The sequence below is a fragment of the Hemicordylus capensis genome, chromosome 1 (genome assembly GCF_027244095.1).
Source record: "Hemicordylus capensis ecotype Gifberg chromosome 1, rHemCap1.1.pri, whole genome shotgun sequence".
Lineage (NCBI taxonomy): Eukaryota > Metazoa > Chordata > Lepidosauria > Squamata > Cordylidae > Hemicordylus > Hemicordylus capensis.
The window spans coordinates 407394657-407422198 of record NC_069657.1 but is presented as its reverse complement, the minus strand read 5'-3'; the positions used below and the strand labels follow the sequence as shown (position 1 = coordinate 407422198).

Here is a 27542-nt window from a genome sequence, read left to right as displayed (position 1 = left end):
AGCACAATTTAGTAGGGAGACTGGGGAAGCTCCCTGCTTAATACTGACTGGCACATCCATTCTTATGAGTTGTGGCCTCCGCTTGATGATGGACTAGTGGTTAAAATGAGTTTGAGCAAATCTGTTGTGTTAGTCTTCCCTACTTCCTCATGACAAAGTTGATGTGTGAGTTATAATAGCAGAGGTGAAAAAGAGTACATCTTTATTTAACACCTGTGTCCATAACCTGTGTTGAATCCTTCAGTATCTGTGTTTACTATAGATAGGTAGAGTTCTTGACAGAAAGCTGTAATGGCACTAATTACTCCTGCTGGCATCCTATAGCACTTCATCAAGACCCATAATGAATCACAAAGGAAGCTGTCAAACCACCTTCCTATAATCTATGCCTTTGATAAAGAAAGGCCTCATTTACTTAATTTGATAAACTGCCAATTTCTAAGGTGAAACTCAATTGGTGCCAGAAAAATTTGTGTAGCACATGTTGTGCACAAAGTTTTCTGAGGTCCTTATCCCATTCAGAGCTAGGCTTTTCCCTGTGCGGCAAGGCACTGCTGCTATTTGAATGTTTGTAGATGAAGAACTGAAGCTGAGATAAGGTGGCCTGTTGAAATGGGATATGAACAGATGTGTGGTATCTGTAGTCCATTGCATTCATGGACTACAATGGTTTTGTGGACATAGTAGTGAGTTAGTGTAATTGTAGTTTTCCCTTATGCTTGTATCTGAGAACCTTGCTGTGATATTATTGGCTTACATGTTCCACAGTGTAACACGGGCGGTGAAGACCAACCCACGCTGCATCACTGCTGTACAAGAGACAGGACCAGAACTACTAACTCTTGTGAGATTACATGTTGCATACCACTTCTCTTGGGAATAATGGGAGTAGGACACAATAATGTGCAATAATGTGCAAATAAGTGTCAGTACTGTCCTCTTGCACAGTAGTGTCATTGCATGTGTTAGAACCCCACAGCAGCACCAGTGGGTCTTCACTGTGCATGTTATGCTGCAGGACCTGTAAGCTACTATTTCCATACTATGGCCATGGTATGGTTAAAATATTGATCCCATCCTTCAAACATTACAAGATGTTCTCCTACTGCGCCTAGTAGTGGTTCATCCTAATGGGCCAAGGGAGCAGCAGACAAGACACAACTGCCTCTGGTTACCAGCAGCTCCATTTGTGCCCCCCTCACACACATATACCCCCCCCCAGCATCAATGAGAGCCTCATGGCCTGCAGGCTGACCATTTGTCAGGTAGAGCTGTGCAAGCTGGTTAATTGTTGCACAGCCCCACCTGACAAATGGACAGCCTGCAGGCACCATGGCTCTCGTTAACACTGAGGCAGAGCAGGGTGAGAGAGAGAGAGAGAGAGAGAGAGAGAGGCACAAACAGAGCTGCCAGGAACCAGAGGACGCTGTGCCTCGTTTGACACCTCCCTGGCTCAATTTCAGGGGCAGATAAAGGGATAGACAAAGTCAGCACTTGCCTGCAGCTGCAAAATTTGAGGAGTGGCAAATCAGCCCCATTTCCACCCTTTTTAACCTTAAAAAAAAATGCCGCTGTGTGGTGGTGGGATGGGGGCAGTGGCTGCAGCAGGGGGGTGAGAGGGGAAGTTCCCCCTTTTTACCATTAGAAAAATACTGCTGGGCAGTGGCGGGATGAGGGCAGCAAGAGCTCCTTCCGGCTCTCTTCCTGCCTCCCAAATGACTTCTCCACACACGTGCAGAGAGGCCCCAAATAGGCTGCAGATTGGCCCGTGCAGTCATTTGGGAGGCAGGAGGGAAACTGAAAGAAGCTCTCACTGCCCCCATCACGCTGCCACACAGTGGCATTTTTCTAAAGGTAAAAGGGCGAACATGCCCCCCACCCTCCCCGTAGCCCTTTACTTAGAGGGACAGAGAGGAGCAACAAATCCTTGGCTGCCTATGGGTGGCAGAAAGCTTAATCCGCCCCTGCTCATTTGGAAGAGCTGCTCGTGCATGGGCCTCTGATCTTGAGGCTTGGTTGAACAGATTGAACTTCCAAGGTCAAAGGGGATGTGCTCTAGAGCAGATAACTTCCGTCGGGCCTCCCAAGCTCCTGGCTAACGTGTACTATTAATGTGTACTTTCTCACTATTTATCTTTCTTCTGTGATATATTACTGAAGAAGAATTAATCCTCTGGGTTCCCCCTCCTCCATGATGTTCTTCATGGCTATTCCTCTGTCTCAATCACGGAAGTTTTAGTAGGATGAATCCTTTGGATTCGGCATTTCTAAGAGACCCTAGTGCTGAGTAGCAGTTGTGCATCACTGGCTGCTTGATTTAATATTAGTGGAGCCTGCATGTGCACAGCATTAGGGTACATTGAGACATTGGTGAGCTTTGTGTGCGTTGGAAATGGTGATGTGCTTTGGATGCTAAAATATGTTTCATAATACTTTTTCTCCATTGTCTTTTGTCATGGGCCTTAACGTGAAAAAATATCCTTTCCTTTTACCCTGCAAAACAACTACAGGAACATGCTTTGCTGCATTAAATTATTTAGTGGTTTTCCAAAACTTGTGCATTCTATTCATTCTTCTGTATTCTAGCTTCTTTCCACCCCTTCCCAGCCTTTCCTACCACCATTCATTCCTGTGAAATTCCTATCTTCCCTGCCCAGGCAAGCCTGCCTGGCTGACTTCATCCCAGCTTTTTAAAAGTTAGCAAAATCTCCCTTTTTAGGACAGCTTTTTTGGCTCCCTGGGATTTTAAGAGTTTTGCGGTTCACAGTTTACAGTGAAGGTTTGTAGCATTTACACTTCAGGTGTATCCCTCAAACATTTTAGGTGATCATCTAAAAAAATAGTAGCTCCATAAGCACCTTAAGCAAAGGGTACCTAAACCATCCAGCACTTTTTTCTCTCAGTAGTTCTTCCACCAGATACATATGGCTTATAAATGAAAGAACACAACCGTCACTAAACAGAACCAATGCCAGCATAAATAAGTACTAATTCATAAATGGATAACATCGGAAATGGCTGCGTAAGTTAATGAGATAAAAGCTTTTGTGGCACGAGTTCAGGATCAAACAAACAAACAAAAAAACCCTCCTCATCTTTTAAGAGGTGCCAGTCTTTCTAGTATCCCAAGAGTGAGTGGAGATGGGTATTTTATCTGCACTTGAGCATCTTTCCAAAGTAACCCATCAGGCATTGTGAAATCTATAAGGAAACTAACCAGGCTGTGCGGCTCATCTTTTATTCTTCATAGGCAATCAATTTTAAGGCTTTCATTTCCAAACTTTACAGTGCATGATTCATATTTAATAAACAGGGCTATAATGAGATTAAAACATCGCCGGTTTCTGTAGAGAAGGGATCGGTGAGTTATGAGCCTGGCGCCTGCTCCATGAAAGTCTGCAGGCAATCTATAATCATGATTTGCAACAAGATTAGACTCCCTTTCTGTTTCATTTCTTGTCATCCACGTATCACTGGGAATGCTCAGCTCTGTGCTTTTGACTCGTCTATCTGTTCTGTCTCTGAGCGATGCAGAAAAAGAGGGGGAGAGAACACAAAACTGTTAGATTTATCCATGGTCTTGTTCTGTTACAGCTCGTTCTGTTGCAGATTCACAAGGGACAAATCAAGCACAAAAAGGAGAAAAGTGACTTCTCTCAAGGTCATTCAGGCAGCCATGCTAACCACACTTACTTTGAAGTATATTCCATTGAAGCCAGTGGGACTTAAGCTGTGGCCAGTTTTTTATTTAATTGCAACAGAGTAGACCCTATAGGTAAATGCCAGTTAGAACGGGAAACAATCTTAGCTTTTTGAAAAATTCTTAGGTTGGTTTCCATTTTAACTGGCAGTTACCTGAAGGGTCTACTCTGTAGTGTGTGTGTCTGTGTGTAATAGATACACATCTATTATCTTCCTTACATTGTCTTGATAATATCCACACAGTGTAGGACAGGCACAGGGTTATCTTATACTAAATCTCAGCTCTTTTAAACTTACCAACTCTGGAGCCAGAGAGCGATGTGCCAAGAATCCAGGAACTAGCCCTGCATTCATGCCCCATTTACTGGTAGACCCTGAGGTAGCCCTTGGGAAATAGTGACTGACAGCCTGACTAAATTTACTAGAGGGAATTCTTATTGGCATTTAGTAGTCATTTAGACTACTCCCTTAGTGGTACTATTGAAAAATTTAGTCAGAATGTCAGCCAGTGATTTTTATCAAGAGGGCCGATTATATTTAGGACTGATTATAGTCACTATAACTGGCACAGAGGGAAATGCTTGACTAACAAGCAGAAGGTTGCTGGTTCGAATCCCTGCTGGTACTATATCGGGCAGCAGTGATATAGGAAGAAGCTGAAAGGCATCTCATCTCATACTGCATGGGAGAAGGCAATGTAAACCCTTCCTGTATTCTACCAAAAGAAAACCACAGGGCTCTGTGGGCGCCAGGAGTCGAAATCGACTTGACAGCACACGTTACCTTTATCTTAAATTTCAAAAGGCAGATTCACATGAGCAGCAGAAAGTAAGTTGGCAAAAACGGGTGGTTCCCACCAATTCTATGCCTCTGTTTATTTAGAAACTTAGAAGCATTTATGCCAAAGTATTAATAGATTATTTCTGATGGGCCTATGCAATTTGTGATTTGTCAAGCTGAACACAACCCACCAGAGATGTATGACATCCCATATTTGTGTTCACCGCCTGAGACTACAAAAACAGGGTAGGGGAATAATGCAAGTTTATTGGCTGTGTGGCATGGAACATCAATATAGACCGCCACATGTTATAAGGAATTTTCATTTCATTTATTTAGTTAATATGTTGCTATACTGTCCCAAACTCATGTCTCTGGATGGTTTACAACAAATATAAGATAATTAAAACAGAAATTAGTTCTTACCAACTTGTTAATGTTTTAATCTGCCTACTTTCCTTGCAGAATAATCTTAATTGATAATTAACATCCTCACAAGTTAGCCCACTTCAGCCTTAACCATTCAAACATCCGCCATCTTGAACTGGGGTGGATGACACCATCAGAATCTATGCCATTGAGGTGTCCCTATGTGTCCTGGTTCAAATCAGTTAGGTAGTTCACGTTAGCCCACTTCTGCCTCGAATATCGACATATCCACCATCTTGAATTGGGGTGGATGACATCATCACAAACTACACCATTGATGTTTCCCTACAATTGTAGCAAATTTAGTTCAAATCGGTTAAGTGGTTCACAAGTTAACCCACGCGCCTCAGATTTTTACACATCCCCCATCCTGAATCAGGGTGGATGACATCATCACAAACTACATTCTTGAGGTGTCCTTATGTGTCCCAATTTGGTTTATATTGGGCCAGGCATTGAGAAGTTGATGAGGGACACACACACACACACACACAATCTCATAAGCTTACTTTCCTTAAGGAAAGTAGGCTAAAAACAAACAACAACAAACAACAAATATTTATATACCGCTTTTCAACAAAAGTTCCCAAAGCAGTTTACACAGAGAAAACGAAACAATAATAAAGTAATAAGATGGATCCCTGTCCCCAAAAGGTTAACAGTCTACAAAGAAACATAAGACAGACATCAGCAACAGCCACTGGAGGGATGCTGCGCTGGGGTTGGATAGGGCCAGTTGCTCTCCCCCTGATAAATAGAAGAGAACACCACTTTTAAAAGGTGGAACATAGGAAGCTGCCATATACTGAGTCAGACCATAGGTCCATCTAACTCAGTATTGCCTACACCAGGGATGTCAAACTGTGGCCCTTCTGCAGATGTTGGCCTACAACTCCCATCATCCCTGGCTACTGGCCACTGTGGCTGGGGATTATGGGAGTTGTAGTCCAAAAACAGCTGGAGGGCCACAGTTTGACATCCCTGGCCTTCACAGACTGGCAGCGGCTTCTCCAAGGTTGCGGGCAGGAGTCTCTCTCAACCATATCTTGGAGATACCAGGGAGGGAACTTGGAACCTTCTGCTCTTCCTAGTGTAGCTCCATCCCCTAAGGAGAATATCTTACAGTGCTCACACATCAAGTCTCCCATTCACATGCAAACAAGGCAGACCCTGCTTATCTAAGGGGACAAGTCATGCTTGCTACCACAAGACAAGCTCTAGCTCAGTTAGCCTCTTTGCTCAGTTAGCAATGGAATGAGCTAAAATTTAAAACTACAAATCTAGTTTCTAGTTTTTGGAAACAATAAATATAAAAAGTGATTTGATTTGATGGGATACTGTTGGCCATTTATTGGACTTTGGAATAGACAAAATCCATAAGAAAATGTAAGGCAGAAAGTTTTGAATGTAACCTAGAATGATCAAGATGTGTATCATTTCATAAAGGAAGTACTGAATGGTGATGATAGAACAAATCTATCTGGATAATGATGCAAACAGCTGTTTTAATCATGTTGTCTTAGGTGTTGTTTTTTTAAAAAAATTACACACACACACACACACACACACACATTTCTATACTGCCCAAAAGTTCTCTGGGTGGTTTACAAAACAATAAAAACAGCCAATAAAAGATTAAAATATTCCAACAATTAAGATTAAAAAGTTAAAACTATGAAAACACAATTAAAACACAATTAAAACAGTATCTAATTAAAAGCCTGGGTGAACAAATGCGTCTTGACTAGCCTTTTAAAAGTTGTAAGAGATGGAGAGGCTCTTAGTTCAGCAGGATGTGTGTTCCAAAGTCTTGGGGCAGCAATGAATTATATTCTTAATAATAAAAATTAAAACAAGTTTTAATCATATTCTGCCACTTAAAATATTTATCCAATTTTTAAAATGTTTTTTCTAAAAGGTAATTTCCATTCATTTCATTTTAAAATCATTAGCTGTAGTCCTGTGCATACTTACCTGGGACATACCTCTGAGTATACATGAACAGGATCACACTGTCTTCTGAATTATATCCAGTTTGTCCAAATCATTAAAATACGACAATCAAGACTGAACACACTTTCTATCTACGTTTTCCAAGTTAGTGTCAAATGCAGTGTTAGCATTACCATCTGAATCCTGATTGTGATTATTTAACATAAGAATTGGTTTGATTTGTTGTGCTGTCGAGTCTTTTTTCAATGCCTTTTCCTTTTCCAGGTCTTCAGAACTATGGGCTGAGATTTAATTTAGATCCCTGTCGGAGTATCCTAGCCCTCCTAGATGTATCCTTCCTTGTGGGTTTAACTATGTTGGTTTGATGCACAAATACTCAAGCTACTGTAAAGACCAGAGTTATTGGACCACAACTCCTATCATTCCCAGCCACAATGGCCTTGGGAATCCCTGATGTAGAAGAAAGGATTCTTGCTCCTTCTGTTATTTTAGTAATTTCCAACACCGAGTAATAAACATTCAGCTCCTTTTGAAATGCAAGGGAGTGCATGGTCTCTTACATCAGATTTGTATCCTCCCTTTATTTCATTGTGGAACTAACAGCAGCATACTTTAGGGTTCCCAGGAAATCTCCCATCCAGGAAGTGACCAGAACTAGACTTGCTTCACTTTACCAAGGTTGCTATATCAAGTTGCTTCAGAGGCTCATTCTCATGATTATGAACAGGGTAGAAGATGCCTCCTACTCTAGTTGAGGAGCTGTGCACACACTTCTTTTCTGCTCGTGTGTGAGTTCAAAACAAGGTCAGAGGTACCAGCAGTGATTGTGTGCTAAGGTATGGGTGTAGCATCCATTGGACAAGGGGGGACAAGTGACCCCCAGCCTGGAGGGTCAAGGGGCCCACAAGGCTGCCGCCGAGCACTGCTGGGGCATGCACCACTTCTCTCCCGGGCTTCCCCCATGCTTCCTCCTCCCAACCCCCTGCTGCTGTTCTGCCCCCCCGGCCTGGCTGCCATGCAGGAGCTGCAGGAGGGAGAAGGGGCTGCCCGGGCCTGATCTGCCCCCAGACAGAGGCTGGCATCCCCAGCAAGCCCACGCCCAGCCCCGATCTGTGCTGTCAAGCCGGTGCTGCTTTGGCCACTTTCCTGAAAGGCTTGCCGAACTCTGAGTTCAAGAGACAGGGAGGGGAAGACTTAGGCGGGTTAGGTTGCCCTGCCCCCTTGCATCTGACATCAGATGCAGAGGGCATGGCTTGGGGCCCTGGGGTATGTACGCGCTTTGCATGCACGAGGAGGTCCCCTGGCTAAACTTTGTCCCCCAGCCACCAGGAACCTTGCTACGTCCTTGGCCTCCCTTCTATCCAGCAGCTGTACCCAAGTCTATAACAAGGTAGGAGGGAACAGCCTTTGGCCCAGCTGATGCTTAGCACAGATCACTGCCAGCACCTTTAATCTTGTTTCTAACTCATACACGAGAAGAACATGGGAGCTCACACAGATCCTGAACTAGGGTAGGACCGGTCTTCTACCCTATTCATAATTGTGAGAGCGAGTCTATTATTCGTTGATAATATGTTAGGGCTGCCTATCCCCTTCCAAATATTCTACAAATTGCCCTAAATCTAATAAGCAATTTCTACTTTGAATATCTGGTTCATAATTGTATTTCATCGTATTAACAAATAGTGTAGTGGTAGTTACTACTGGGTGTGCACCAACCAAAAATTGTGGTTTGGTTTGAATTTGAACCGAACTGCATGCTACTGGACCAGTTCAGTCAAACCAACCAGCTGGCCCAGTCCATTTGACCGAACCTGTTTGAAGCAGCTGTTCAAGCAGCTAATACTTGGAAAGGGGAATCTGGTGAGGATTCCCCTTTACAAGTAAAGTGGTGGGGGCCCAGGGAATGAATGTCTAAGGGGTGGCCAGCAGGGTGGCAAGAGAAGTAGTAAGATTCTTACATGGGCAATGCAGCTGCCGGTGCCACTGCTCCCCACCCCTGTGCAGCCCAAGCTCCCGCAATGCCTTTTTAGCAAGCCGCCCACGTGGTGGTGCGGTTCCAGCCTCTGGATGCATGCAGGCCATTTGCATGGCAACCTTGGGTGCGTGGCTAAATGGCCTCTGCACATCCATGGAGGCCAGAAGCACACCACCACTGCACGGGCAGCTTGCTAACAAGGTATTGCGGGCACTTGGGCTGCACTGGGGAGGCGAGCGGCAGTATTGGCAGCTGTGCTGACCATGTAAGAACCTTACTACTTCTCTTGCCACTCCCACCCTGCCACCCATTCAATGCCGAACCGGTTTACCCATACTGGGCTTGGTTAGGTTTGATCGCAGACTGAACTGGCCCCGGTTCAGTTTGTGATCTAGCCACCAAACTGGCCCGGTTCAATGTGAACTGGTTCTGCATTGATTGTTTAGTGCACACCCCTAAATAGTAGCAGTATTGTTAAAACCTTGGGAAGGGGGAGAGCCCAGCTGCCTAGCCCTTATCACTAGTGAGTAAGGGTAACCCTGGTCTGATTTTGAGGAGGTGAGAGGGAAAGGAGGGTACCTCAGAATTGTTTTTCTGTTTGTATATGAAACATGCCAAGCAAGCTGGCTCAGACATAAGGAAAGGATTAGTGGTACAGGATGTCATTGCAGGCACAAAGTCACCCTTATAAATCATTAAGCTGAGGTGCTATGTGTTTGTGGGGGGGTGGGTCAAGATTGCTTTTACTCTCATGAATACTCAGTCTGCTTAAGAAGGAGCAGGTTGTCTTTGAAATTAATGAGAAAATGCTCATTGATTTAAGGAAAAAGGAAGAATAGCCTCTGGGGCAGGGTTCAAAGACACCTACAATCAATGCATGCCTTTGGCTTGCATTTCATTAGGTACTGGATCACATTTTTAGTGGAAGCAAAAAAGAAAGAAAGAAATCTCCAGAGCCTCTTAATCCGGATAATCTGACTTCATTGCTGTGGGACTGGGCTGATCAAAACTTTTCCAGATTTTTATATTATTTATTATTATTACTATTACTCAGTAGTACAACTCAGAAGTTATTCTAAAGGACTGCTTAATTTCAATAGGACTTCCACTAAGTGATTTAGACGAGATGTCAGCTGTCATTCTTATCCCCTTCCTCATGGTGCCATGCATTGTCCCCACACCCCATTTTGTATACTCTCTCTCTCTCTCGTGCAATATTGTATACCTTGACAACACAATTCAGCTTAATAGTACCGGCACTCTGAGCATTCAAGAATTCAGATTCCTTTGGAAGAAGCTGCTTCTTTACGAGGTACAGAACGTGTGTGTGTGTGTGTCAGACAGATAAGAGGTTGGAAGTGTGAGGACTTATGGCTTCCTCAATAGCATCTACATTAGAGTTGATAGGCAACCAGCGTGGATTAGAGACAATTGTCTCCCTCCCTGTTTTGCTGGTATATGGAAAGCAAAGAAAGACGATGAAAGTTCAGCTACGAGGAAAGTGGACAGATACTGAAGCCACTGCTTCTACAAGGAGGCTCAGCCTTTTGTTAACTCCCCCTTTGATTCCCCCTTGGGTGTAACAGTAGCGACACCATTTTGAAGTTGAAAGAAATAATGCAAGCTTGGTAGGCAAGGTCCGTTGCTACCTCCTGCTGCACAGGGCCCATTCAAAAGCTACAATTTCTTTTCCTCAGCCTCACAGTTAAAGTCAATTGAATATTGACTGGAGATGCCTCGTGCCCTAGAATCACCTGTGATGAGCAATAATTGCCTCTAGGAAGCCAATCAAGGGAGCTGTACAAATATTGTCTGTGTTTTTTTACTTTTAGGCCACAAATGTTACATTTTGTTATAATTTATGTTTTTATTCTGTACACCGCCTAGAGATTTTTATACTAGATGGTATATAAACAAAATAAATAAAATAAAATAAAATAAATGCCAGTCATAGGCATATGTTGGCAGGTGGGCTACTAAACCACTTATAGGCTAGTAACATGTATGCACATGTTTTGCCTCTGATGGCTGAGACAAGCATCAAATCTATCTATAACACTAATCTGTTGGTAAGAAAAACTACTAAATCTTGCATGACCAGACAAATGGCTAGCTAGTTAAGAAGGCTTGGGTGAGCAATAAGAAAAAAATTATTTATTTATCGTATTTATTCATCATATTTATATACCGCCTGACACATACATCTCTAGGCGGTATACACAATTCAAGTTACAACATAAAAATAAAACAGTTTCACAGAATAAAACAATTAAAAACAATTCACAGAGTAAAACAATTTCACTGAATAAAACAAATAGCTGAACCTGCACAGAGCATATGTGCACTAGTGCACTAGGCCTCCCCACCCAAGATTTGGCAGGGTCCCCGCTCACTCAACCTCCCCCCACCCATTCACCCTTTCCTCTCCCCCTGCCACCCTCTTGCCGCTCACCCTTTCCTCTCCCCTTGCCTGCCACTCAGCCTTTTCTTCCCCTGCCACCCAATCGCCACTCGCCCTTTCCTCTCCCCTCGCCTGCAACTCAGCCTTTTCTCCCCCCACCACCCCTTTGCTGCTCACCCTTTCCTCTCCCCCCACTCGCCACTTGGCCTTTCCTTCCACCCCACCGCCCACTCACCACTTGGTGGCTCGCCCTTTCTTCTCTGCTGAGCCCTCCTCCCTGCCCTCTCTCTCTCGCCCGAACTCTCACAAGATGTGCCACGTATCACCCTAGATTAGCCACGGGTCAGCTAAGCATTTTAATATAGAGACAGTTTGAAATTAGTTTCAGTTAAAAGCCTGAGAAAATAAGTGTGTTTTAAGGATCTTTTAAAAAGCAGTCTAAGATGGAGAAGCTCTTTTAACAGGGAATGCATTCCAAAGCCCTGGGGCAGCCATAGAGAAGGCCCGGTCCTGAGTTGCCACCAGACGTGCTGGCAGTGATCATAACCATAATCGTAACCATAATCTTTCATTTGAAGATGGGGGAAAAAACTCCAATGAGAAAGTGGACAGATACTTGTACAATGGCTCTGTGCTCAACTTTGAGACCAATACTGATTTGAAGATCAGGATGCTTGAAAAATGAATCATACTGTGGGCCTTGTATGTTTAGACATTGTTCCTTCTCCTTGGCAATGACTGTGTAGGAAAAGATTCCATGGAGAAGTGTCAAAAATGTACATTTTAGATGACTTTTTAAAAAGCAAGTTTCTAGCCCTTATTGTTGCCAAATAGCTTGAAAGCATGTGTGTGGTACTTGGTGAAGCCAGAATAGAAGGACCGCTAAACAAAGATTTCCAGTGGCTAGGGCTTCAGTGTCCTGTGTAAGGCTGCAGCCCTAAATACACTTCTTAGGAAGTAACCTCACTGAACATAGGCTGCCTTTGGACGTACCTGTAACTGCGGGTCCAATGGAACTGAAGGTCCAGCAGCGGAACTGTGGGTCCAATTGGAACTGCTGTTCCAATAATTTGGTTGTTGTAGGGGGCCAACCTGAGGTGAGTTGGCCTCAGGTTTCCCGTGAAGTCCAAAGGTGGCCATAGTCTATGCTTCTGAATATATGTACATAGAATTGAAATATTTGTAACATTTATATGCTGCTTTTTGGTCAGAGCTCTCAAACAAGTGTAGAGTTCTCAATGAAAGAAGGGAAACAATTAGAAGCAATACAGTGTTAAAAGAGCAACATTACACACACAAACAAGCACAAGTGTGTGTGCGTGTGCGCGCGCACACACAGACACACACAGACATTGCAGCAGCAGCAATGTAGTTCAGATCTACAAGGTTTGCAAATGTAGTTTACAAATGTAGTTCAGATCTACAAGGGTTGCAAAAATCAATCCAGGTCAAAGTTCTGCCTAAAAAGCTTGGCCTTGCCTAATTTATGAAATGCCTATCCCTGCCCATGACTAAAAGCAGCAGAATACATTAAGCAAAAATAGTAAAACCGTGAGCTAACTTATTTGCATTTCAAAACAAGACAAATCATGCACATTTGTATAATATGCCGTGCTGCAGTCTCATGCATGTATTTGGAAGCGAGTCCTATGTTGCTCAATGGGTGTCACTTCCTAATAATTGTGTTTAGGACTGCAGCCTTATACAGATTGTGGTATTTAGGTTTTCTTGTTGAAGTATCAGGCTTACCCTGGCACAGATTTTTATTTTACATTCTTTTTTAAAGGCCAGAGTAGACATAGCTTGTACTTCCAGAGGGTGCAAAGGTAGGCACACTTGTAGAAGCCGGCATCCTTCCCTTGTCCTATGAATTCTCCATCTGGTGCAACAGAGTTGCACAGTTGTTCTGCTTCTCAGGCTGGGAAAACGGCCAGTATTTCCAGCTTCCTTCAGGTGGGGAACATGAGCACTGCACCCTTGCTATGAGAAAGAAGAAAAGGATGGCAGTGTAGCAGGAAGGGTAGCTGGTGGGTGAAACTGCTGGCTAGACTATGAGCAAACTCTGCCCCGCTGGAGAGGGTTTCGTTTTAAAGTATTGATACTTAATTAATGTGCCTTTCTTCTGAAATCATTGTGACAGCAAGTTTTCCGGGAAAAAGATGCACACCAAGAAGGAGCCTTGGACCAAGAGGAGTCACATGCGGCCATGCAAGAAATAGGTGAGTAAAAATGAAGCATTTTATTCTGAGTAGCATTTAAGGGGATTCAGTGCTTATGCAGCAACATCCATATTCTGCTCTTGAGTTAGACGTAGACATTCCATGGAAGTTACATGATTGGAAAACAAACCACACATTATGTCTGTATTAAAAAGCAGTTGTGAGGGGCAACTTAGATTGGGGCTAGAAAGGGATTCCTAGCCCTTTGCCCCTACACAATGGCTCCAGTCTAGATCGTCCTTCTGCAGCTGTTATTAGCCATGGGGAGGAAAACCTACCAACACAAATTGTGTGCTGGTAAGTCTCCCTGCCCCCATGATTAAAAGCAACTTCAAAGGGTCAATTTAACATGAGAACAGCCCTGCTGGATCAGGCCCAAGGCCCATCTAGTCCAACATCCTGTTTCACACGGTGGCCCACCAGATGCCGCTGGAAGCCTACAGGCAGGGCATGCCCTCTCTCCTGCCGTTACTCCCCTGCAACTGGTTATATCAGGGAATCGGCACAGGGAGGGACAAAGGGTTAGAGCTCCCTCCCCTGAACCAGAGCCTTGCTCCAAATCTTGTAGCTGCATTGCAACGTGTATTGTTTCCTAAAGAACTTCTTCCAGCTTTAGAAGACATAGCTATGATCTTTTGTGATCAAAGACATAGCTCAGAAGCAGAGCACATGCTATGCTTGAACAATGTCCTGGGTTCAGTCCTGGAATCTCCAGTAAAGGATTTCATGTAGCGGAGCTGGGAAAGAGTTGCTTCAGTGGCACAGTACGTACTTGTGTGCAGAAGGTACCAGATTCTATTCCTGGCATATCCTGGGGGCAGGGCTGAGGCCGTGGCAGCTGGTGCAGGCGCCGCCAGGGTGGAGGGGAAGTGGGGAGCACTTTTAAGTCTAAATTAGTAGGTGCTTACTCCCGTACTGCTGCACCTGAAACGGAAAGCTCTTACCTGCAGTGGCGTGCCGCCCAACACCCACTGCAGCGGAGGATAGACTCCGCCACTCAGCTGGCCTCTGCACATGCATGGAGGCCATTTTCTGGCCACACAAATGGCCTCTGCCAGCTGAGTGGCCGAGCCAATCCTCCACTGCAGAGGGTGCTGGGCGCCACACCGCTGCTGGTAAGAGCTTTCAGGTGAGGCAGTACAGGAGGTAAGCACCTACTAATTTGGACTTAAAGGTGCCTCCCACCACCCCTCCCTGCTGGCGGCACCTGCACTAGCCACCACTGGGCTGAGAAAAGACCCTTGTCTGAAACCCTGAAGAGCCACTACCCATCAGAGTAGACAGTACTGAGCTGGATGGACCAATGGTGCGTCTCTCAATGTAAAGTAGCTTCATGTATTCAAAGAGGCTCAAAGATACTGTACACTACAGTCTTTCAAGAGACAATATGAGGCCTTTGTTTCACAGAGGCTTTCACTGACTCACTTGGTTTTTTTAATTATACATACATGAATGCACACATACGCACACTCTGACTCCGTGATTTTTAAGCTCTTTTAAAGTTGGTTTGCTTTCATGACTGAAAAGCAGGATATACATTTCTGTGTGTAACAGTTGTTGGTTTGTGCACATGTATCATCCAAATGCATCATTTTAGCTGGCAGAATGCCACCTTTAATTGGTTGATATTTTGATATGGCTGAGTCAGTGGAGTTTCTAGGATAATAAACTCTTGATTTCTGTCTCCGAGTCTTATCAGCCCTTCCAAGTACAGTACTTTTTCTGCCTAAAACAAAGAGATACAAAGGATCTTTATAAATGACCACAGTGCATTTTTTGACTCCATTCCATGGTTTGCTGCCATGCGAATCAGAATGTTTGAAAGGCTGCCTGGAACCATGTGGGAGAGGGAAATTCCATTTGTTGCTGGGAAGGATCCATGCAATTGGCTCTAACACGTGACAGGCAACAAACAGACTAAACTCAGGTTATCTTTGATAACAGCTTGGAATCTGTTTACTTATAGCATCCTTGCTCTTGGCTTGAAATCCACAAGGTTGACACATTTAGTGGCATTCCAATCATCTGAGCCTTGACTATTCAAATGTGCTGCCTGTCCTTCAATCATGAAGCTCCAGTCAATATAGCCCAATGTAAACAAGACTTTTGTTTGTCCGGATCGTGGGTCTTCATACATTTTAGATATGATCAGATAAACTAGCAGTACCATTGGCACAAAGCTTTACAATCTTCATTTAGCCTCATTTCTATGGAGGAGTTTTTGTAAATATAAATTTCTCCCACCAGATATTTCCTGAAATAAACTGAATCAGAAAATTAATCTTCACTTGCAAAGTTGTTGTTGTTTTTAAACATGTTTTAAAATGACTGCAAGGTAAATGGCTGTAAGGTGTCTGCATGGAATGTAGCTTTGTTCAATGAGATTACCTCAGTGCTCAATGATGCTCAAGTTGGGGCTTAATTAACTTGGTTTAGTTAATAAATACAAAGTATGAACATTAGCTTTTAAAATGGTATACCTAAATCAATGAAATTAGAATTCATCATAATGTACTTGCTGCACCATATGACTACAATAAACCAATAATAAGTGAAAGCATAATGTAATTAAAAGATAGAGCATTTCAAATATCAAATTAACAAATGTTGAGTGATTAAATTAAGAAATGCATTATTAATTGGTTTCGGTGCAGTTCCATTGCCAGTGCTGTTGCTCCTCATGTAACAGATGCTTAAATTCCAATGATTCTCAGCACTGACTTTCATATGCTTCATGCCAGTCATTTAATTGATTAACATGCAGACTTCTATGTGGTTCTAAAGAGGCTCTGGCTGACTTCCAGAGGGAAGTAGGATTGCCATCCAACATTATTCTTATCATCGCCACTGTCTTCATATACAGGAGGCCCTCGTTATCCATAATTTCACAGATTGCGGTTTCATGGATCTGAGGATGGTCTTAGAGACCCAGTTTGTTTTATCCATGGCATGAAATATAGGCAGTTTTTGTCTATCCATGGTTTCTGAGTGGTCAGAAATGACTTCCGATGTAATAAAGAGCGTTGGTTCTTTATCATCTAGCCTCCTTTGCTGGATGGTGCGGAGTCTCTCAGCTGCCTCCCCCACTCTTGGTCTGCTGGCCGGGACAACTCAGACCAGTACAGCCCTGCTGCCTGATTGGGAACCTTCCTTCCTCCAAGTGCCTGAACTAACATCACCTGCAGGCACTGACTGATTACATCAGCCTTGCCAAGAATCCTTCGTGAGAGGAAGGACTCTGGAGGCTTTTTAAGGAAAGGGGCTGCCACAGGTGGCACAGCCGGAAGCACGGCCAGCCTGCAGGTGGCCGCTGGTGCCAGCCGGCGGTGTCAGGCTGAGGGTTGTTTCAGTTTGGCTGTTTGGAGAGTTGTTGTTGTAAGTGTGCCAGCTTTGTTATTGAGACTTGGTTGAAGTAGTTGTAATGTGTTTTGGTTTGTCTGGAGATGGGAAGACAGGGAGCGCCTCCGTGGAATGCGGGGCAGCTATTCTGGTGGTAGTGGAGAATAGAAGAAGTAATGTTGGCAGGTCAGCAGGCCGTTTCAGCAGAAGGGGAGCCAGAAATTTAATAGCCATCTCCCCTTCCAGCTGCCCTGTCAGCTCTTTGACCTTGGGGAGCACTGCCAACAACCCACATAGGCTTACCTTGCTCCTTTGCAATGCCAGGTCGGTCCAAAATAAATCTGAAGTCATCCATGATTTGATTATGGATGAAGGGGCCGACCTGATGTGCATCACCGAGACTTGGTTGGGGGAGGCTGGTGGCCCAGTCTGGTCCCAGCTTCTTCCTCCAGGGTATTCTGCAGAGGAGCAGGTGAGGGGACGTGGGCGGGGAGGTGGGGTCGCTGTGGTCTATAAGGATAACATCTCCCTTACCAGGGTGTGTACTTAAGTTTGGGGACCAGGGATAGATTGGGACTTCTGTTGGTGTACCGATCGCCCCGCTGCCCAACGGAATCCCTTACTGAGCTCGCGGACTTGGTCGCAGAACTTGCATTGGAGTCTCACAGACTTCTGGTACTGGGGGACTTCAGTGTTTGTTTTGGGACCAACTTGTCCAGGGCAGCTCAGGAGTTCATAGTGGCCATGACAACTATGGGCCTATCCCAAGTGGTCTCTGGATCAACGCATATTGCAGGTCACACACTTGATTTGGTCTTTTATTCTGATCAGGGTGGTGCTCTGTGAGTGGGGATTCCTGTGATATCTCCATTGTCATGGACGGATCACCATCTGGTTAAGGTTGGACTTACAACTACCTCCCATCTCCACAGGGGCGAGGGGCCTATTAGAATGGTCCGCCCGAAGAGGTTATTGGATCCGGTAGGAAAATATAACCTCCGAAGAGGTTATTGGATCCGGTATTGGAAAAGTAGCCTTGGAGGAATTCAGTGTTGGCGGTGCTGGTGATCCTGTTGATGCCCTGGTTGAGAAATGGAACACCTTGCTCACCAGGGCAGTAGACACGATTGCTCCTAAGCATTCCCTCCGACCCACTTCAAAAGTGGCCCCTTGGTATATGGAAGACCTACGGGGGTAGAAGTGGCAAGGTAGGCGATTGGAGCACAAGTGGAGCAAGACTCGACTCAAATCTCACAGATTACAACATGGAGCGATACATGCAGCAAAGAAGTGGTTCTTTTGTGCCCGTATTGCCTCTGCAAGTTCATGTCCAGCGGAGTTGTTCAGGGTTGTGAGGGGACTAGTATTTGCCCCCACGCCCTTGAACCAGAATTTGGAATCATCAGTTACCCACTGTGATGTGTTTAAAGAATTATTTGCAGATAAAATCTCTCGGATTCAGGCCGACTTGGATGGAGACTCCACAATTAATTTGATGTCTGAACTGGAGGTGTCCAACTATTCCTCTTATGTGATTCAACTGGATCAGTTTCAGTTTGTGACTCATGAGAATGTGGACAAGCTGCTTGGGGCGATGAGGCCTACCACTTGTTCTCTTGACCCTTGTCCAACATGACTTGTTCAATCTAGAAGGGAGGCTGTTGTAGGAGGCCTGGTAGAAATCATAAATGATTCTCTGAGGGAGGGCAGGATGCCTCCTTGTCTTAAGGAGGCAATTATTAGACCTCTTCTAAAGAAGCCTGCATTAGATCCCTCAGATTTGAGCAATTATAGGCCTGTTTCCAATCTCCCATGGTTGGGCAAGGTAATTGAGAGGGTGGTGGCCACTCAGCCCCAGTCAGTCTTGGATGAAACTGATTATCTGGACCCATTTCAAACTGGTTTTCGGGCGGGCTATGGGGTGGAGACTGCCTTGGTCGGCCTGATGGATGATCTCCAGTTGGTAGTTGACAGAGGAAGTATGACTTTGTTGGTCTTTTTGGATCTCTCAGCGGCTTTTGATACTATTGACCATAGTATCCTTCTGGAACGTTGAGAGTGTTGGGGGTGGGAGGCACTGTTCCAGTGTTACAGTGGTTCTGCTCCTACCTCTCGGACAGATTCCAGATGGTGTCGATTGGAGATTGTTGCTCTTCAAAATCTGAGCTTAAGTATGGTGTCCCTCAAGGCTCCATACCTTCTCCAGTGCTTTTTAACATCTACATGAAACTGCTGGGAGAGATCACCAGGGGATTTGGAGCTGGATGTTACCAGTATGCTGATGACACTCAGATCTACTTCTCCATGTCAACCTCTTCAGGAGTTGGCATATCCTCCCTAAATGCCTGCCTGGAAGCAGTAATGGGCTGGATGAGGGAGAATAAACTGAAGCTGAATCCAGACAGAGGTACTTATTGTGCAGGGTCAGAAGAACTCTAGAGACGATTTTGATCTCCCTGTTCTAGATGGGGTCACACTTCCTCAAAAGGAACAGGTTCGCAGTCTGGGATTCACACCTCTCCATAGTTTCTCAGGTTGAGGCGGTGGCCAGGGGAGCTTTCTATCAGCTTCGGCTGATACGCCAGCTGCGCCTGTTTCTCGAGATCAATGACCTCAAAACATTGGTACATTTGTTGGTAACCTCCAGACTGGTCTTCTATAATGCGCTCTATGTGGGGCTGCCTTTGTACATAGTCCGGAAACTTCAGTTGGTTCAGAATGCGGCAGCCAGGTTCATCTCTGGGTCATCTCGGAGAGACCACACTACTCCTCTATTGATGGAGCTACACTGGCTGCCAATAGGTTTCCGGGCAAAATACAAAGTGCTAGTTATAACTTACAAAGCCCTAAACAGCTCAGGCCCTGGGTATTTAAGAGAACGTCTTCTTCGCTATGTGCCCCACTGCCCATTAAGGTCACTTGAGGAGGTCCGTCTCCAGCTGCCACCAACTCATTTGGTGGCTACATAGAGACGGGCCTTCTCAGCTGCTGCCCCAAGATTGTGGAATGCGCTCCCTACTAAGCTACGATCCTCCCCATCTCTGGCAATTTTTAAGAAACTTCTGAAAACACATCTCTTCAACAAAGCTTTCTCAGCTTTTTAAAACTTGTTTTTAAATTGTTTGACTATTTAATTGGTGTTTTAAGCTGTTTTAATTGTTAATTATTTTATGCAATTTTACAATTTCCGTTTTAATTGTTAATTGATTTTAATGGTGTTTTAATGTGAACCACCCTGAGCCTTTTGGAAGGCCGGTATAAATTTTTTAATAATAAATAAATTAATAATAAATTAAATAATTAAATAATCCCCCATTCCCCATAGACTCAAGGACTTATTATTCATGGTTTCGTTATCCATGGAAATTGTCAGGAACTGAACCTCTATGAATAATGAGGGCCACCTGTATCCAGGGCTATCCCCTGCGCAGTGGATATATTCATAGCCTTTTAACTAAGTGCCAAACTACATGTTCTGTTAAGCAAATTATCTCTCCACCCCACCCCCGCCACTAAATAGCAGTTAGGGGAAGCGATACAAAATCAAGGGGGTGTAACCCTATCCCCTGCCATAGTCTAATCCCCCCACCCAGGGGCGTAACTATAATAGGGCAAGGGGAGGCAGTTGTCTGGGGGCTACTGCCTTGGGGGGGCCCCCAGAAGCAAGTCACATGACTGACTCCCCCAGCCGTGCACCCACCCGGGCTGCCTTCAGTTGTATTCATCCTCCGAAACTGATGTGGGTGCTAAGACCTGGAGCTACCAGAACAGCATGTCTTTCTCTAGTACTATTAAATGACTTGCATCGTCCACAATTTACAAAGCCTTTTAAAAAATAATTTAGGATGATGTTCTGTTGTGGCACATAGGTTATATAGATATAGATACAGATATATAAATTTTACTGTGCTTTTTGTTACCACTGTTCAGCCTCATTTAAGATTTCTTTACTTCATGAGCTGAGCTTCAGTGAGGGGGTGCATTTTAAAATCTTGTCTCTGAGCCCACTTCAACCTTGCTGTGCCCCTGCAGGGAGGTGGTGTCACCATAATGTGAGAGGTTCAAATGAAAAATTTGAAAAGTACTTTAACTTACAAACTTGCACAAATATTTAAGGTGTAAAGGAGCACACAGGATTTCTTGCACATAACACATGCCATAAGGTTTTGCCTTTTCTTCATCCTGTTCATTTTAACCAATTTATCAACTTTAAATATTTGCTGTTCTCTAGGACTGCAGGGTAGTGGATAGAGAGTCGGTCTCTTGGGCTAGGAGGAGCCTTAGGTTTACATCCCGCTCAGCCATGAAATTAGCTAGACTTTGGACTAGTCACTCTCTCATGGGAAGATAAAAATGTATACCACCATGAACCCCAAGCTGCTTTGAAGGAAGGATGGGATATAAATACAAAATTAAAGCCTAGAACCATGTTCAGTGTGGTTGCATGTATATGGACAATCTGAACACTAAGCTGAGATGTCTTTTTTTAAAAAAAAATCTTTCTACAGGAATCTCCCTCAGCAAGGAGCTCTGTAAACTGTTAGTAGTCCGATACGGGAACTCTAGCCTGAAAATCAGCTTTGAGAGCTTTGTCTGCTTCATGCTCCGTGTGGAACTCATGAGGGGTGAGAATGCCTTTCTCTGTTTCTCTTACATGGGATCCAAGCAAAGCCAGGTTTCACTGCCAAGTCCTCTAGCTGTAAGAATAACCCTAGTATTCTTGTCATGTTGACTAATTTAAAAATCAGAATAGAAGCAATTATTTCATGGCCAATATTGTCTCCACTGCTTTCTTCACACTGCTGGGCCATGAAAGCTGTGGATTTCTGAGATATATGATGTATGTTGTTGAATATTTGAGAAAAACAGCTCCCAGAAGACAATTTCTTATAATTCAACAAATTATTGCTTATGACTCACTGGCAAACCCCAGTGCATGAATTTAAATTGGCTGGGGGTAAGTGGAAGAAAAATGGGACAAGTACAACTTGTCTGCAGATGTTCTCTGTGTCATGCTCCATTTAGGCACAGAACTTTACAGGAGGTCATACAGAATAACCACTCACACAATCTGCAAAACTGAAATTCATGCAAACTGCAAAACTGAAACTCTGTGAGTTTCTTCGCATAGCCTTCTCATCCTGAGGTATTCTGGGCTTGCATCTTAAAAAGGCAGTTCACAACTTTCATCTGTAGGAATAGTCTGTGTAATAGATGGAGCTTCCCCATTAAGGATGGTGCAGGAGTGAAGGAAAATCTGAGATCAGAGCAGAGCTCTGCAGGATGAAAGACCTGAGAAGAGAGCAGGTGTTTTCTGAAGGGCCTTTTACAGTCTGCCCTAATGTGGTGGACATTATGAGCAGCCTATATTGCCCAAGAATGTCAAAACATAGTGGATTGTAAGGTAGTATCCTCCTTGCAACTGAGTGGAATGGGACTGGCTGCTTTACTTAAATAATTTCTTCTCAAATGTTCTGTGGGAAGACAACATGTCTCAGGGTTCCATCTTTCTCCATCTCTTGCAAGGCTAGCCTTTGGGACATGCATGCCTTGAGTTGCCATTTCCCCCCTGCTTTTGCACTTTTAACAAGAGCCTAAAACACCCAAATGTAGCTGGTGAACTTTCCCCCTCCATTTACTCCCACAGCAGGAAAAGTGTCATCTGCTAAATTTCTGTGTGCCAGGCTGCTGTTAGAAAGCACAGAAACAGGGCCAGTGAAGAAGCTGGCAACCTAGCCTGCAAAAAGCATAAACCAGATCCATTACATACTGCATTTACCATGTCAATATGAGAATCAATATGATGATCATGATCACTGGATGGAAGTAGTGGGCCTAGGCTCCTCTCTGTGAACCATCATAGCAGTTTTCCTCATTTCTTTCCCGACAGAGGCCTTTCACAACACAAGCCGAGATGGCAAAGGGATATATCTTCAAGAGGCTGAGGTAAGGCCACATAGTTCTGGAAAATAAGCCCATTTACTATGGAGAGCACAATTGGCTTTCGTTCTATAGTCTCTAGAAGCGGGGGGAAACCTGATTATATATGAACTAGAGTTCTCAAAGGGAAAAACAGACCTCCCTAAGTAGTTTCATGAAAGCTGAGTGTACAACATCAGGGGAGGGCACATTCAGGGGCATAACTATAATAGGGCAAGGGGAGACAGTTGTCTGGAGGCCCACTGCCTTGGGGGGACCCCCAGAGGCAAGTCACATGACTGACTCCCCCAGCGGCACACCCACCCGGGCTGCCTTCAGTTGTATTCATCCTCCAAAATTGATGTGAGTGCTAAGACCTGGAGCTACCAGAACAGCATGTCTTTCTCTAGTACCATTACATGACTTGCATCATCCACAATTTACAAAACCTCTTTAAAAACAATTTAGGATGATGTTCTATTGTGGCACATAGGTTTTTTACATATATAAATTTCACTATGCTTTTTGTTACCACTATTCAGCCTCATTTAAGATGTCTTTACTTCATGAGCAGAGCTTCAGTGAGGAAAGGGCCCATTTAAAAATTTTGTCCCTGGGCCCACTACAACCTTGCTATGCCCCGGGCACATTATTTCAATGGCAGCACTTTCATGGGAGACCTACCCACAGCCTAGGAGATTCCCTTTGTGCCATTGGTGGGAGTGAAGTTGGGCGGGGGGTAGATGATTGTCTGGTGGGTTTTCTTTTGGACTCTCACAGGTGGCCACAAGCATAGCCATGGTATGAATACAACAAATGTTTACAGTATATGCTGCTTTTCAACCAAAGTTCTCAAAGTCATTTACATAGATATAAATAAAGTGGCTCCCTGTCTCCAAAGGGCTCACAATCTAAAAAAGAAACATAAGACAGACGCCCGCAACAGCCATGGGAGGGATGCTGTGCTGAGGATGGTGTGAGACTATTTCCTAGGCTACTCCTAGGTGCAGTCCATCAGGATAAGATAACTTAATGCATTTCCCCTCATTATTTCACAGTGGATGATGATGACTCTCTATTCATGATGCAAAGCAAAGGTGAAGAGTTGAATCAAGCTTCATTAGTGCTTCAAGAGACTGGCATTTGCTCATCAATTTTTCTGCATATGGTGGCTGCTATTTTGAGCCCAACCTTGTTATTCTTTTGGAATTTGGAGCCATTTCATTAACGATGAGTAGCTCTGCTGTTGTTTTCAGGGCTTGCTTATGAGTTACAGTATGGATTTTGTAAGTGACTGGAAAACACAAGATCATGTCTTTAGCACACTGGTTGATCTTCCTGAAAGAGTGAGGACAGCAAGTCAGTGAACAAGCACAATTGTCTTGTAAGGGCTGATGAAGTAGCCTGCAAAAATTGTGGTTTACCTATCACATTGTGATAGTTAGAAAGACTGCCTTCCCCAACCTTTTGCTGGCTGGTCCAGGTATGGTTATATTGGGAGGCTTTGGGGAGGTGGGGTTTTTAAACTGCGTTTTGTGTGTGTTGACCCCCCTGTTGACTTATATATGTATTTACTATAGCTATTTTTGCTTCCTGATTGTATTATTTCTTATTTTGGTGGGGAGCTACCCCATTTTCGGCTGTGACATGGATTCTCACAAGCACAAACAGGATTCCTCTCATGGAGAAGAGCTATCCTGTTCTCTCCTTCCTGCTGCAACCCTCTGTGCAACCTGAAAAACTAATCCTGAAGGCCAGGGGAATCTTTGGAGATGTTGTGGGATCTGCTCTGGGGTGGGTTGCATAGAAGCGGAGTCAGCAGGAATCACCGACTCCCCTCTTTGAGTGAGGAGACTTGCCAGTTCTGGGTCCCTTTGGACCTATTGTTTAGTGATGCTGATATATTTTGTTCTCCTTTTGATTTTTATTGATGCTTTGTTGTTTTGGATTATTTCAGGGTTGTTGTTTTTTTTAAACTTATACTTAAAAAGAATAGGATTTTAAAAACAAATATATAAAGTCTCACTATAGGTGGTATAGTTAACACCTATAGTAAAACAATAGTAGGATTTTAAAATAAATAAACATTTCATTATAGGTGATAACTCACTTATACAGTAGATAGGCACTATAAGCCAACCTATAAGTGGCATAACTCACAGTATAATAAATAAATAAATGTCTCATTATAGGTTGTAAAAGGCAGAGAGAGGGTGCCCTGTTCACAATAAGTCCAAAAACATAAGGAAAGGAAGGTATCTTTGGGAGTTGCTACCTGTATATATGTTTTTCTGGAGGGCTGTCAAAACACTTTTTTGTATATAAAGCATAGAACACCTGTGCTTGCAATACCGGTCTATGAGACAAACATTCAGTAGGTGTACTCTTCACTGTATCTCCACACTCGGAAAAGGACCTGCTGTCGAATTTCTGCCTGTCATGCAGCTGTTAAAGGCATAAAGCCCTGCAAAGAAAAAATGTTGGCAGTAAGTTTTGCCCTTATATATTTCTCTCTAAGTTGATATTTAGCGGCTAGAATTAAGTAGCTGGGCTACTTAAGTGTACAGTATTTTATTTTATTTTATTTATACTATTATTTATATTATTTTTAATGAATACATGGTTACTTAGCTTACACTATTGAATAACATAGGATAGATAATGAAAGCAGATAGAAAAGAATGTGTATACCTCCTTAGGCTAAAAAACATTTGGGGGGAAACAGACAGTGGACAGATACCACCGTCTTATCTCTTTTGCTGAAGTGCGGGAGGGGGATATATAAATCTGTAAATAAATGACTTGAATTTTACCCTACAAAACTAGCCCTTAAATACAGTTTTGAATATCTTGCACAAGTTGTCAAGTAAGTCACATTTGGAAGTTGTTATAGCCAGGGTAATGCATCGTACAATGCTTGGATGGTTTATGTATCATATTTTATTTATATATATGCACTATCTTTTTAAATGCAATGCATTGTAATTGCAGCAGTATTGTGTATTTCTTGGTTACTCACCCTTCAGAATTTATTTTTTGCTGTGTAGCAATAAGCTTTTTATCATGCAAACCGGCCCAGAACTCTGTGACTCACCATTCTGAAACTGTAAAGAGGCATTTTATTGGAATCATTACACCTAAACATGTGCAATTCAAGCTCCGTTTTGTGGCTCACAATAAACTTTTTTTTTTAATGGTGCTTGCTTGGATATATTTTTTTAAAGTTTTGATATGTCTGTCAGAGGAATACTAATTCTGAAGATACAGATCATTTTCAATGTGCATGGTGGAACATGGCATAAAAGACTTCTGGACAATGCATTTTGTTGTGAAGTATTTGCACAAGGACATTAGTAGCTTCTGCACAGCCTCATGTTGCAAAAACACATTGGCAGAATCAGCTGAAGGCAGCACTTGCAGAGCAGTAAGGTGGCTGAGAAGCCTTTCAGAGAGTGACTGGACTGTGTGATGCAGAAGAGGGCTAGGGAAAGCAGAACATGACAACTCGAAGCAAAACTATAAATAGAGAAGTTAGGCTGAAACGAGTAAATACAGGTACTCACTTAGGCCCAGGGCAGGAGAGTTCCCAGCCTCTGCCAATGTAGCCGAGTGGGTTCAGAGGGCCATATTCTGATGGGATTATGCCCATGATGTGGGCTGAAAGCCTCATTGCAAACTGTAAAGGATCTGAGACACTTGGACCTGGTAGGTTGACCATGACATCAACTGCTCCGTTGGGCAGGGGGATTGGTGGAAGGGTAGCACCAGAGCCACTGCCACCCACACCCAATAAAACACTGTGAAGAACCAAGATCTTATTGGCCTCTGCTGTGTTCTATGAAGAGGCATGATGAAAGCTAGCCCTTTCGGTGTTGAACTGTCCTCGTGGTGTGTGATCCCAACACTGAGGCATCGTAAAGCTTACAATACATATAAAATTGGGACAGGATATTAATCCTTTAGCATGGGGTACAGTTATTAGGGAGCCAAGGATCCATAATATTAGTAGAGCTGGTGGTAAGATATGTAGATTAAATGGGAAATTTGTGGTATTAAAGGGATTTTTCTTGAAGATCTCTCTCTCTCTCAAGGATTGGAAGTTGCATGTTGCCTTGTGCAGCAGAGACAAGGTGGGGGAAATAAAAATGGCAATGGCCTTTGTTCAATAAATCAACTACATATTATTAGTGGTCTATCAGTAGCCATTCATAGTCCAAATTAAAGGAAATGTCATATGGTTAATTCTGTGGTCCTATTATCCTCCACACTAAGGATGGCTGTGCCTGCGTAGACAAACCCTGGGGAACCTTCTAGAGCTATCAGAGGTTTCTGGTAGAGGCCCCATCCCATGTGACATAAGCACCTCCCTCAGTCTTCTTCTGACTGCTGTGATAGTGACATCTTCTGCTTGGTTGTCTCTGAGGCATAATAATTATAATAAAAATAAACCATGCTCTGCACCCCCGCAGTGATGTAGATAGGCTATACCTCCCTCTCAGCTCAGGTGGAAGAGGAATGATGCAAGTCCATCAAACAGTAGAGGAGGAGAAAAGAGGCCTTGAAGAATATATAAAGGTCAGTGAAGAAGATGCACTTGAAATGGTCAATCACGAGAAACTATTCAACACCAATGAAAGAAAGCAGGCCTACAAGAAAGAACAAGTCAAGAACAGAGCAGAACAAATGGAAAAAGAAGCCACTGCATGGTCAATATTTGCACAATATGTGGAAAATCAAACATCACAAAGACCTAGCAATGGCTTAAGAATGGCAACTTGAAGAAAGAAACAGAGGGTTTAATACTGGCTGCACAAGAACAGGC

The 27542-nt window shown here is 43.7% G+C and overlaps 1 protein-coding gene across 1 annotated transcript in view; it reads left to right on the top strand.

The window, feature by feature from the left end:
* CAPN14 (calpain 14) overlaps positions 1-25919 on the top strand; it is a 93871-nt gene extending 67952 nt beyond the window's left edge. Inside the window, exons 17-22 of the mRNA XM_053306876.1 lie at positions 7129-7193; positions 10086-10154; positions 13384-13462; positions 21310-21426; positions 22692-22747; positions 23779-25919. Coding sequence (XP_053162851.1) covers positions 7129-7193; positions 10086-10154; positions 13384-13462; positions 21310-21426; positions 22692-22747; positions 23779-23805 — 413 coding nt within the window. The 3' untranslated portion in view covers positions 23806-25919. The remainder of the gene's footprint in view (positions 1-7128; positions 7194-10085; positions 10155-13383; positions 13463-21309; positions 21427-22691; positions 22748-23778) is intronic.
* The last annotated feature ends 1623 nt before the right edge of the window (positions 25920-27542 follow it).